Raw genomic sequence first — 12,798 nt, 5'->3', positions numbered from 1 at the left:
GGGTGATTCTTTAAACTTTGGATTCATATATAAATGCTCAAGTTAGGCACTTGCAGAATATTGGGGAGACAGGTTGGAGTGGGAGGCTGTGAATATCATTGGGTTTTTTTTCCGAATTGTGGTTGGAAGAGGAATCGGGAATGACAAAATGTAATCTCCTGTTTTATTGAAATGATCAATGCTCCCCTAACACACCAGCCCCAATTCAGTCATAAGTCTCAAGGTAGCATCTTCATCTTTTCTTGTAAGTGGCTGAGTTTGTTTGTCTTCAAGGTGTGCCAATACTTTTTCCCTGAAGCAAAATGTTCGGAGTGTCTACTTATTGCTCGCCATCCTCTTTTGTCTTTCCGTCGTGTTCCTCTCACTTGTCTTTGACCCGCTCGGCAGTGACTGTGAACCGCGACAGCCCCCTTTTTGCTGGCACAGATGGGAAGTCAATAGAAGCATGTGACCTATATTACGGACCGCGCTGCTAACTCCCAGTGTGTCTCAAGTGAGAGGAGAATATTAAGGGTTGTTCTTGTACCACCATAGGACGTGGGTGTGTTCTTGTTTTTTTTAAGGTTATTTACCTCCCCGTCCTTCGCTGTCTGCTGGCTTCACTTGGATGGGTCGATTCATCTGTAGAGAGAGAGAAAAAAAAGAATGTATGGTTAGCGTACAATAATAGGGCAAATTTAATTCATCAAGAAGTTGAGTAAAATGTGAAAATTAGGCTGTCTTCTGGAAAGAATGCTGTGTTAGCTCAACAAAAAATTAATGCAAGGTGCCGCCTCTAGAGATGCCCAAATTCTCCTCACAGTTCAGCACACTTTACACTTTTCAATGACGCCGCCACACCGGGTGTCAGATGGCACTCAGAGATTAATGTTATTACATCAGACACTCCCACACCTTCAGGCTTTTCTAGCCTGCCCCTCACTCTTCCTGTCCTCGCCCGGTTTCAGACTCCCAGTCCCCAGCTTGTCCCTGACCCTCAGGTACCCCCCACCCCTTTTCCCTGCCACGATCCTCCCTGAATTGCTGCCAGTATGCCAACAGGTCAGTCGAGCCCCCTTGGCTACCTCGTACAAAGTTAGCCATAGAAATCAATAAGCAACATTTGAAGATCAATTTTGTTAGCGAAATTGCATCTCTTCATATATATAAAAACAACCGCTTTGAAAAATCCTGGCTTTTGTTCTGACGCTCATATCTGCCGTTTCATCGTAAGTCTCTCCCAAGAGTTCGGATGTGGAATCAGGAAAGCACTTAAGGTCTGCTTTTCCCTTCCCTGAGCTGGAGTTGTTCTTACAGTCTCTCACTTATCCAGGTCACATGCATCATATTCTGGTGTTTCTATATTTTTTTCATTTTTTTTGTCACTCGTGGGCCCATCTCGGCAACTACATGTGAACAGCACAAGGCGCTGCCCGCTCAGATCACTCAAGTCAGGCAGCACGGTGGGTGTCTGGCCTCGAGGCAGTGCAACACTTGACAGTAGTTGACATGAGCCAGGACTGTCAAGCTAAAAATAGAGCCAAGTCTGGTGGGCATGTACACACCATCGAATACACAGAGACACCCGAGGACACAATGTACTCGTGTGACAATATGTAGCGACACTGGAACAGAAATGGATTGTCCAGATGAATAGATGAAGGCGTGAAGGCACTTCTAAGCACCTATGCTGTAGATTCTGAATTGTACAATTTGGTGTAACAATCTATTTTGTCTGCATATCACAATACACATCAACTGACTTATTCATCTAGGGCAGTGGTTCTTTATCTAGTTGGAGGCACCGAACCCCACCAGTTTCATACGCTCATTCACCGAACCCTTCTTTCAATGACCTTCTTTCAGTGCCCACTAACTGCAGACTAGACCTAGGGGTGGACCTCTGCGGCGGAGGATCCACCGAACCCCTAAGACCGACTTACCGAACCCATGGGGTTCGATCGAACCTAGTTTAGGAACCACTGATCTAGGGTTTAGTGTTCAAGGGTTTCAAAACAAAAAGTTAAAAAGATGTGCATTGTGGTTAGTCCAAATAAGTTCAGTGATTCGGGCATAGAGGCTTTATCTGACACTGTATATGGCTGAATGTTACTGACCGATATTTTTTATTTGTGGCTTGGATAGATCATTTCTGAATGTAACTGCCATGCATCAAGAAGAATGTAGGTCAGTTTTAGCCTTCTAAGTATTAAATGTTATGTCCTTGCTTCAAATGTGGGAAGTGTCACACTTGGTCAAGCAAAAGAGTCTGAGATCTCTCCGCCTGCTGATCAGTCAGCTTGTGGGACTTTTAAACGGCAACAATTGGGCAAGAAGCTTCATTAGTTGCCTTGAGCGCCGCCACCCCGCAGCAAGTCATTAGTTGTACCAAAAGTACACTTTGCGTTGCTAGGCAACAGAATAGACGGTGCCCGGCAGGCAGACGGAGCGAGCTGAACCGTCAGTCCGCCGGCAGTCTGCCAACCAATTGGCACTTCTTACTTGTTTTCCTTTTTTTTTGTTTCTCGGCTAGGTCCAAGGAGGTCAGAGCGAGAGTGAGCAAAAAAGATTGAGTAAACTACCACACCTTGTCCTACTTTCCTGTCGTTTTTCACCGACTTTGACCAGGAATTTTCTGAGAAAATCTGTTACTGCAACATCTGGGCCAACTATTGAGTCATTGCTAGCATGCACCTTCTTATGGCACCAGCTAAATCCTTTGAAATTTCCCCCTTGCGAAATGTACTCTTTTTAAGAAAACTGTCCCCTACTGCAGCCTGAATTCTCTCTTACAAGAGCACAAAAAGTCTTTGGGCTCAATAACAGCAGGTGGTTTAGGTGACATTTTAATCCCTTATTATGACGTGCAGGATTAGCCAACAGATCAAGGCTGAGTTAATTATATGAATTCATCAGAGGCTAGGCAAAGAGGCAGCCCGCCTTCCCCTTGGGCCAAGGATCCACCAACCACCAACCCTTTTGCTCACACAAAATGAAGATGAGTCTCATTTGGTCTATCCGCCGTAGCAGGCTAATTAGGACTTTAGTGTTGCAGCGCTGTCTTAAAGATGAATTTACACAACATGGTTTGAGTGTCAAAGTTCCAATTGTTGTTCTTTCATGTTCCACAATTCAGATATGCGTCATAAATAGGACAATGATAATATGTTAAATATACCTCCAAAATAAGATTTTTTCCTTTGTAAAGGCAGTCTAAACATGTTTTTAGTCATTGTCGCTCGAATTCCAGGACCCACAAAATATGTTTTTAGGACTACATTAACATTCAGTGCAACGTAAGAAACCTTAGACTCTCTTCTTTCATCAGAAAAAAAGAGTTAATTACTAAATTATATAGATCTGGAGTTATATGAGCTTGAAATGAGGGTGCTTGTCCAATAATAAACATTGGGCACATTTCATGCAGCTTTGAAAAATCCACACAAAAGCCAAAGGTCAAGCCATGAAAAAAAAGCCATCTTGGATGGCCATTTACAATTTGCATAATGTACAAGTAGCCTCATCAACCATGGCTTAATTTCTACCCTTGGTCCTGGCTTTGTGCCATTGCCTTTCACAAAGCTATGGTTGTATCTTTCTTTGTAGGAATGTGCGTGTAGCTTTCATCCACGCATTCAGTGTGAAAGGGGGTTCAAAATCAGAAACCGGTAATAGACAAAACTAAAGCACTTAGCAGTATAAATCCAGGCTCAGTGAAACAATTTGTAGCGTTTTCACATTGGGCCTAAACAAAATAAGCTGCCTCAACATTTGGAAGAAAGACGTTGGTTGGGTTTATTCATCCGGCAGACGTCTGGCTGCAGGGGATAGAAGCCCCCAGAGCAACACACCCCTCTTCTTCTCCCTTCCACGTCTTGCTTTATATTTGTCTCTCAGTGCCCTTTTGGCCTCCAAAACCAATATGCTTCCCTCCGCAGCCCCTTTAATGGCTTGATCAATGCTGACAAATAGGCAGCTCATGCTGTCCTGCCCGGGAACTCTCAGCGCTGAGCCGACGCAGAGCCCATCTCCCGTTCTCCTCATCCTTGCCATTCTTTTAACATCCAACTCTCCTTTCATTTCCCCTCCTTCAAGCTCTATTTGCTTTATGTCTATACCTTCACTTCTTATCTTTTTTGCCTGCACTCTGCAGCTTCAAATCTATATTTTTCATTATTTTATGATGAATAAAAGTGTCTTTAAGACATGGAGGTTCAGAAAAGCAATAGTGTGGAACAGCGGAACTTTCTTGCATTGTTCCACTGAAGGACTTCTACTCTGTGTGTCTGGCTTTGCATGCCCGTTTCTCGGTCTGAGTGTGTCTGATTGATGACTAGTGCAGCATAGATGAAGCGAGACAAGGTCAGTGCTGGCCTTTGACCATGCTTGACCATGTTTTGTCTCAAGGGATATTTCAAATAAACAAGGACAGGTGTGTGGTATGCAGACATAGATCCATTACACCCCCTCCCCTCTACACCCCCTTTTTTCTGAAAAAACAACAACAAATATTTGTCTCCTCAAGTTTCTGTCGTAAATAACACTGATATACAATAGTATTGTAGGTCAAAGGTTTCATAAAAATGTCAGATTTTATTCCCTAAGAAATCAATATGACTTCATTCAATCTTAATTATTTCCAGCCCCCCTTGATAAGTCAACTAAAATGCATGCACATAAAAGTTGAGAGAATAATATATCAATAGAGTTTCCTTTTCCAATTGCCTGGCGTGGCTTTCTAATTGGTTACTGGTTCATATATAGTTGACGTCGAGCACCATTCCCAAATGTGTTTTTTGTTTGTGTGCCGATAATTTCCCTTCCACAAGGGGGTAGCATTTCCCTTTTCTTCCATGTTAGCGCTTTGTTCCAGCTTCAGCTGTTGTGCAAACGCTATATACACTAACATTTATGTATTGCATTGTATTTTGGACAGCCACCCTCATTTCAATCTCATATAACTCCAAATCCATATAATTTAGGAATTAACTTATTCTTTTCAGACGAAAGAAGACAGTCTCAGGGTTCTTCCGCTGCGTTGAATTTTATAGTCCTAAAACTCAATATTCTGTGGGTCTTGGATTTCAAGTGACAATGACAAAAAACATGCCACTGGAGTGGACACAGTTTTGCACATCTGTGAGGGAATGAGTTAATAGGCAAGCACAACCTTTGCACTTATAGAACTTGCATTTAGGAGGATTTTTTTTTTTTTACTATAGTGCATTAAAAATGTCTTTTGCTGATATCAGCACACTTGTAATTTTCAGGCATACCGTAAACTGTCTATTTCATAAACGGTTGTATTTATCTTAAAATCATGGCGCTGCATGACAAATATAAGTTCTCCACGAAGAAAAATGAAAGTGAAGAAAAAGTACATCTTGATGGTAGATAATGAGCCGTTCTAAGATGGATTCATCAATTCAGATGCTTCAACACATCAATAATATAAAGCCTGACTGATCAATTGATTAACCATATGTAAATATATCAGTCTGTATAATTAGTTCTTCCAAGACGGCGGTTTTCAAAGATTTGTCACACTTCCTGGCAGCACTATGGGAATAATGATGAAATAATAATTCAACATGTTCAAATTGTTTTTAAAATTACTGTAAAAATACTATAGTCGGACAGATGTTTGAAAGTGGCAGACCTTCACCCTGCCCACTTTCCAATAGACGAGCGGAACAATACACAATGTTCTCATGCAGATAAATACATTTTGAAGAATATGCAGCTGGCAAGAGATTTGCTTATCTATCCTGTCCTGTTGGGTTTGATCGACAGTGGCTAGCAAAACAAATACAGAAGCAGCGCACTACCGCTGAGCACCGACATTTCTAATAAAACTCAATTTTGAGTCAATGCCCATGCAAATTTGAAAACCACAGTGGTCGTTTGAATGCAATCCAACTGCCAGATAGGCAAACAAGCAGTAGTGGAACACAAACTGCTCGAAGGAGGAAACAAACGTCCTTTTCATTTTTATCACATATAACTCGGCATCGCATATTTCCACCTCGAAGACCCATCATCTGTTGGATCCACCATATTAAGATTCCTACTGCTCAGCTATGTTTTTTTGTAGCTGCTGGAGCCATTGCCAGCCCTTGACATTCATTCATTCATTAAAAATGTTTAAGGCGGACTGACCTTTCATGAAGAACCAACAAAGAGTTGCTGCCACTTGATAAGATGGAGAATTCTCCTTTCTGAAGGCAAGATGAATGATGAAACAATCGCCCGATCTTTTGAGTTTTATTGATAGTTGTTGTTTATGGTGCTGGTCTCCCAAAACTTTAATATACTCTGGTCAAATCAAGGGCCTAGCACAAGAAAGTAACATGAGAACATTTTTAAAACTTACATTATTTGATAAGCTTTGCAATTGTTTGGAGATCTTTTGCACCATTTGTAATAACTTCGGTGACTTCTAGGATAAACTACACCGGCATTTTCTTGATAAATGACTTTTGATTCAATAAAATGCTTAAGCGATATTTATGCATTGTCTAAACTGTCATATGTTATGACACTGGTGTTGGAATGTGGGTCTTAAGATGAACAGCTTTGTGTTTTGGAAGTATTAAAAGTATGAATCATTTTGCACCAAAAGTAAACACTAAAGTAGGCAGTGGCGACTTAATCTTTTACAGATTTCCTGTGTCATTGTCAGCAAAAAAAGCGCGGGTGTAATAGTCTCTGGCTAAAGGAGCTACCCAGTGCTGTCAGGGTGGGCAGGAGGGGGTGGGAGGGGCTGTCCGTCATAGCTTTTAGTTTAGCTAGCGTCCGTCTGTTGCCCACCTCCTCAAGAGAGTCCAGCGAGCAGACAGAACTGGCCCGCTATCCAGTCTTTTTCTGTCCCGGGTGGTGATGCTGCCTGACCAGCAGACAATGCCATAGTGGATGGCTGATGCCACCACAGAGTTAGAAAGTCTTTAGGAGTGACCCTGAACTCCAAAAGACCTCAGTTTCAGGAGAAGAGGCGACTCTGTCCCTTTTTGATTAGGGCATCCGTGTTTGTTGTCCAAGTTTATTGTTGAGAGTAACACCCAGGTACTTGTAGGAGGTCACCCTCTCAATGTCCGAACCCTGGATGTTCAATGGTGCAGCGATTGTTTCCTGCAGAAATCCACCACCAGCTCCTTGGTTTTGCCAGTGTTGAAGGTGATTCTGCTGGCACCAGTTCACAAAGTCCTTTGTCAGCCCCTGTAATCGTCTCCCTCTGTAATGAGGCCGACAATAGCTGATCGTCAGAGAACTTCTGAAGGTGGCAGGTTGGGGTGTTGTAGTTGAAGTCCGAGGTGTAGAGGGTGAAGAGGAATGGAGCCAGGACTGTTCCCTGCGGCGCTCCGGTGCTGCAGAGAAGCCTGTCCGACTCACAGTTCTTTACCCTCACGTACTGTGGCCTGTTTGTGAGGTAGTCTGTAATCCAGGATGTGAGGTGATGGTCGACTCCGGCATGCTGCAGTTTGTCCCCCAGTAGACTTGGCTGGATGGTGTTGAAGGCACTGGAGAAATCGAAGAATGTGATCCTCACCGTGCTCCCAGCATTCTCCAGGTGCAGCAACGCCGTATGGAGGAGGTAGATGATGGCATCCTCCACACCGATGCTGGGCTGGTAGGCAAACTGCAGCGGGTCCAGCGATGAACTCTTGGTTGGAAGCTTTTTTAAAAAAAGGTGCAGCTTGTATTAAGATCCAGGTTAAGTCCCTTCACTTCTTGATGACAATCAGAGAAGAATAGTCTGCATTAGGGTAAAAAAAATCTTAAGTAAATGTGGGCTACCCCTCACAAGGGTTTTTAGGATCCATTCAGATGATGTAGTTGTTAGAAAAACTTATCTCCCTCGGGGCCTATTTCCCTGACAGGTAAGCTACTAGATCAAGCAGAGGCCTTGCTGTACCAGCCCAAATTACACCTTCCATCACCCATCACTCACACATCAGGACACCCTGCCCCTCATTCCGGCGTGAAAGAAGAAACACGGCCAGCACAGCAGGAACATCGCTCTCTCTCAAATTGGAGCGTGTGTTCCCTGCCGCCTCCCCGCCAGGCCAGGAAGTCGGGAGAGTTTCAGTCGGCGGAGTTTGTTGGAGCAGACGACGTTAGAATCCGAGTGATGGGGAAACATACGAGCGGGGCTCAATGTGGAGTCACGCGGAGAGGGAATGGGCTCTGACAGCTTGGCATAAGGGGGGATGGCGGAATAATCGGGGCTATTCTTAGCTCTGAACCCTTTCTGCTTTTTAATGGTGTTTGAGACAGGCTCGATCTGGGAAGTCATCACCACTTTGAAGTCACAGGAAAAAAATGTGACAGTTCAACTTTTCCTATCCAATTTTGTCCTTATTATCCCAGGATGTAGTTCACCCTAGATTGGTCACCATAGAATTGGAATCCATTTAACACATGCTGCATGGGATTCAGCTATGTGAACCGCTAACATAGCAATGTTCACCTGTGAGGTGTGGTCTCATTTAGAAGTGAAATGTAAAGTGGTCAGTTTGTAATTGTGACTGAAAGACGTGATGGACATTGAATCCATAGAAGGACATGCTCCAAAATTGTTCAACATTGTCTGACGGTGTTCCACTCCCATGTTACACCACTAACGCTGGTCGGTTTACTGCTCTTGTCTTGTCCCATCCTGTACTGGGTCGTAGATAAATATGGATAGATGTGTTCTCTGGTTCTGTGGAAATTATTGTTGATTAACAGTGTCTGAAAGCAATTCAGGCAAAACTGACTGAGCATGGTACCTGGCTGGAACCTCGATGAGAAGGTTTCTTCAGCCGTCATCTGTACAAAAGTGAAGGTTTCGGACGTTTCGCCTCCTATCCAAGAAGCTTCGTCAGCGAACTAAAGTCTGACTGGTCGTATCGGCCCCATTTATATATCCCTAATGTCCAGACATGGTGGCGCCGGACACAGCTATGATAGGTCCCTACTCTCAGGTTGGGGGGGGGGGGGGGGGGGCAGGGGACCCCTCCCTGTGGCCCCACTGATTGTTCCTACATTCCTGACTAACGACTGGCCTATTACCCCCACTCGCCCCGGTATCACCTCATCAGCATAACGACCCTCATCAGCATTGCGAAAGTTGCCTAACCTGTTTTGCCTAAGCAGGCTATTGTATGAACGATCCAAATTGAACCTCACCCCACCAGACCGGTTTAATGAAGGATTTTGTTGTTTTATAAGAATCACTTCTTTTACCCCCCTTTCAAACCATCTATGTTCTTTCGCTAAGATTTTAACCTCATTGTCGTCAAATGAGTGGTTGCTAGCTTTTAGGTGCAAATGTACTGCCGATTGAGGCCCACAAGTATTATCCCTGCGATGTTGATAAAGTCTTTTTTTGAGAATTTGTTGAGTCTCCCCAATGTACTGCTCTTTACAATTTTCATTCTTACAATGTATGGAATAAACTACATTACTTTGTTTTTCATTTGGTAGCCTATCTTTTGGATGCACTAATTTTTGCCTTAACGTGTTTATCGGTTTGAAATAAGTAGGAATTTTATGTTGCCAAAGGACTCTTTGTAATTTTTCAGAAACTCCTGCAATGTACGGTACTGCTACTCCTCTCCTTTTTGAATCTTGAGAATTATTGGTTTCGTTCGCTATACTGGCTGGAACCATCATAATCTTGTCAGTCCCAGCATAACAGAACATGCAAACTCAGAACAAGCAGTCCAGAGATTGAAACCAAGAAATGTGGCGCAGGTGTGATAACTACTAGATACTGCATAAAACCACAAAACCTGAGAAGGGACTGTGCTTGTTTACCAAGGTGAGAGACTGTTTGGTGATTGGCGTTTGTTCGCAAGAACAGAAATGCTACTCTCATACAAACCACTGTGGCATCTACATGCCATTAAATCTTCTTTAAGTGTCCTTGAGTGTTCTGAAAGGCGCTTGGAAATTAAATGTCTTATTATTATTATTATTATTATTATTATTATTATTATTATTATTATTTATTATTATTACTCAAGTTAAATTACTGTATGTCCATGTGATAAATTTCACATAGAGCTGGCACTATTAGCTTTAGCAATGCATATTCTTTTTTGTTTTTGCTTTTGGTTTTGACTTTGTAATCTCTCTCTCTCTCTCTCTGTGTCTGTCTGTCTCTCTCTCTCATTTCCTGTAATTACCCACCAGGCATGAGCGTACACATTTATTTATCTCTCTCTATCTGTGTTGGCCCTTTGAGAGGCTCCCATCGATTTCAGTTTGGTGGATTGCGGGAATAGCCCGTGCTCATAAAGCTCCTGTTTTAGCTTAATTTTGGTAGGACCTGGGGTGGGGCTTGGGGAGCACAAGACAAAGAGAAATGGAGCCATCATGTTATCTTATGCTCTATACAGTCTCTTTTCTTTCTTTGACTGGAGATGTATTGCCCAGGACGTCCATGCACCCAATGGCCAGGTTGCTATATTACATTTCCTGCCCCATTTTTGCCTCAGAATATTCCTACTTCCCTCCCTCCGTCCTCCTGTCGCGGAAAGGGTGACGATTGGACACAGAGCGATAAGATTAACAAATTAGTCAAAGTGACAGAGAGTTTTATGAGGTCTGCTCTTGTGAGGCGACCGCACTCCCTTGCTCGTCTCCGACTCATTCTCGCGGGGAACGCCTCACCGGGGCGCCTGTGGAAAGTATTTGGAAAAGGAAGTAAAAGTGGTGGGGTGAAGGTGGAGAGTGGGGGAGAGAAGAGAGAAAGAGCAAATACCAAACATAAGATTAAAAATGTGAGATTTGAGGAAGAAATCATGGTTATGCGATGCTTGGGGATCAGGGAACTATGGAAAAGTTTCACTTTTGCAGCAAGTTCTAGTTTCTGTTTGGCATTAGAATACTGAAGTGAGATGAGAGGTAAATCAGTCTGCATAATAGGGGTGGGAACAAGTGCATATATATTTTTCCCCCTCACTTTTTTAATACATTTCCATAGCCTTTCAAGTCAGACAAATTGCTGAGGAAATGAAATTCACTCCTGTATTGCTAAATCTCAAACTGAGTCAGTCGGATGGGACTATAAATGAACTCATCAGCAAGGAACACCACCAATGGGATGAATATGGACGTTGCCTTAACTGCAGTGTTATCAGAACTGGACAATGCAAATTGCAATTCTTTACAAATATTTACTGTGACTGTGACTTAAATATTGAGTGGATGAGAATGGAAACAGATGATCTTTTCGATTTCTTGACACAAACAAATTACTTTAGAGAACAGAAACTGATATACAGTTTATCTCAGCTGTAGCCTAGGTGAGTTTGGTTCGAAAGACACAAGTCAGTTCCCTGCCACATATGGATGGATGGATGGATGGATGGATGGATGGATGGATGGATGGATGGATGGATGGAAACCTGTCAGGGACAGTGGTTACTAAAGTGGATAGCGTATCATGTTAGCAATTTACAGGGTACATAAATTTAAATTTGACCTGTTCAAAACAAGTAGGAAAAACAGCCAATGAACACGTTTTCTAACATGGCTAGTCCTTCAAAATCAACAGTGAAGCAATACACTTTGGTGAGTTTGACCGAAGAACTACACCTTAACTTTGTTCATTACATGTTAATAACCTCGGAAAATGAATAGTATGTTCATATTTTTTTGGAAGTATACATCCATCCATCCAACCATTTTCTACACCACTTTATCCTCATTAGGGTCATGGGGGATGCTCGACCCTATCCCAGCTGTCTTCGGGCACTAGACGGGGGACACCCTGAACTGGTTGCCAGAAAATCACACAAAGACAAACAACCATCCGCGCTCACACTCATACCTAGGAACAATTTGGAGTGTTTAATCAGAATCAGAATCATCTTTATTGCCAAGTTTGTAGAACACAAGGAATTTGTTTCCGGTAGAACACGCTGCACGAGTATCATCGTCAAAAAATTGCAAAGAGGCACTATAAAGTTATATTTGGGCTACTGTTTAAAGATGTAATGGCTTGGGGGAAGGTTTAAATGCCTGCCATGCATGTTAATGGAATGTGGGAGGAAACCAGAGGACCGGGAGAAAACCCACGTGGGCCCAGGGAGATCATGCAAACTCCACACAGGGAGGCCGGACCGGGTCTTGAATCACAACCTCTGCACTGTGAAATCGTCGTGCTTACCACTCGACTCCCGGGCCGACAACATACAGTTGGTAAAATCATGTGTCTGATTTCAACATAAAAATACAAATTTATATTGATCATCTTCCGGGTTGAGTGAACGCTGGCGCGTCTGGCTGCCGCTGCTCACCGGGCAGAAAAACGAATCCTGTGACTGTCAAGTGTCCTTGGGAGTTTTGAAAGGCACTTATAAATGAAATGTATTATTATTAATGACATAAAAAGAGCATTTTTTTCTGAATAATATTTGAATCTCAAAGAAATACCATCTTTGCATGCTAATTTCACGACAGATTGATTCACAATTAATAGTGTAGTGTGTTCGCTTATCCAGTATATACTGTGTAAAAGGTCTGCACGCTTACGAATCAAGAGAAAATGAAATCAATATACATCAACTCCAATGAATACTTCCGACATCACAGAAGGTTAGGTTAACAGACACAAGCCCTGCACATAAACGCAAAGCCATAACAATAACTTGGTACCTCCCCGGGTGCATCAATCACTCTACAAGGCCACGGCGCAAATATTTTCCAGCCAAGCTTTGCGAAACGACCAAAGTAGTTTTAAAGCGAATGGCGAGAGTCATAAATGTAAAACAATGCTCTGTCATCGATCTGTCAGATGTACAAGTCCTACATGCCCTACTCTTTTTCCTT

General features: G+C 42.9%; 1 protein-coding gene and 1 long non-coding RNA gene across 9 annotated transcripts in view; one reads left to right on the top strand and one right to left on the bottom strand.

Annotated features, from left to right (window-relative positions):
- LOC148900903 (uncharacterized) overlaps nucleotides 1-12,798 on the top strand; it is a 204,784-nt gene that overhangs the window by 41,475 nt on the left and 150,511 nt on the right. The gene's annotated exons all lie outside the window — the stretch shown is intronic.
- celf6 (CUGBP Elav-like family member 6) overlaps nucleotides 1-12,798 on the bottom strand; it is a 187,088-nt gene that overhangs the window by 64,764 nt on the left and 109,526 nt on the right. For all 8 annotated transcript variants that reach the window (XM_088992965.1, XM_088992967.1, XM_088992973.1 and 5 more), the window contains exon 3: nucleotides 573-621. In XM_088992965.1, the coding sequence (XP_088849091.1) occupies nucleotides 573-621 (49 nt within the window). The remainder of the gene's footprint in view (nucleotides 1-572; nucleotides 622-12,798) is intronic.

Source organism: Hippocampus bargibanti, linkage group LG03, assembly GCF_051943395.1.
Source record: "Hippocampus bargibanti isolate YZ-2025 linkage group LG03, ASM5194339v1, whole genome shotgun sequence".
Lineage (NCBI taxonomy): Eukaryota > Metazoa > Chordata > Actinopteri > Syngnathiformes > Syngnathidae > Hippocampus > Hippocampus bargibanti.
This window is presented reverse-complemented; position numbering and strand designations above follow the sequence as displayed.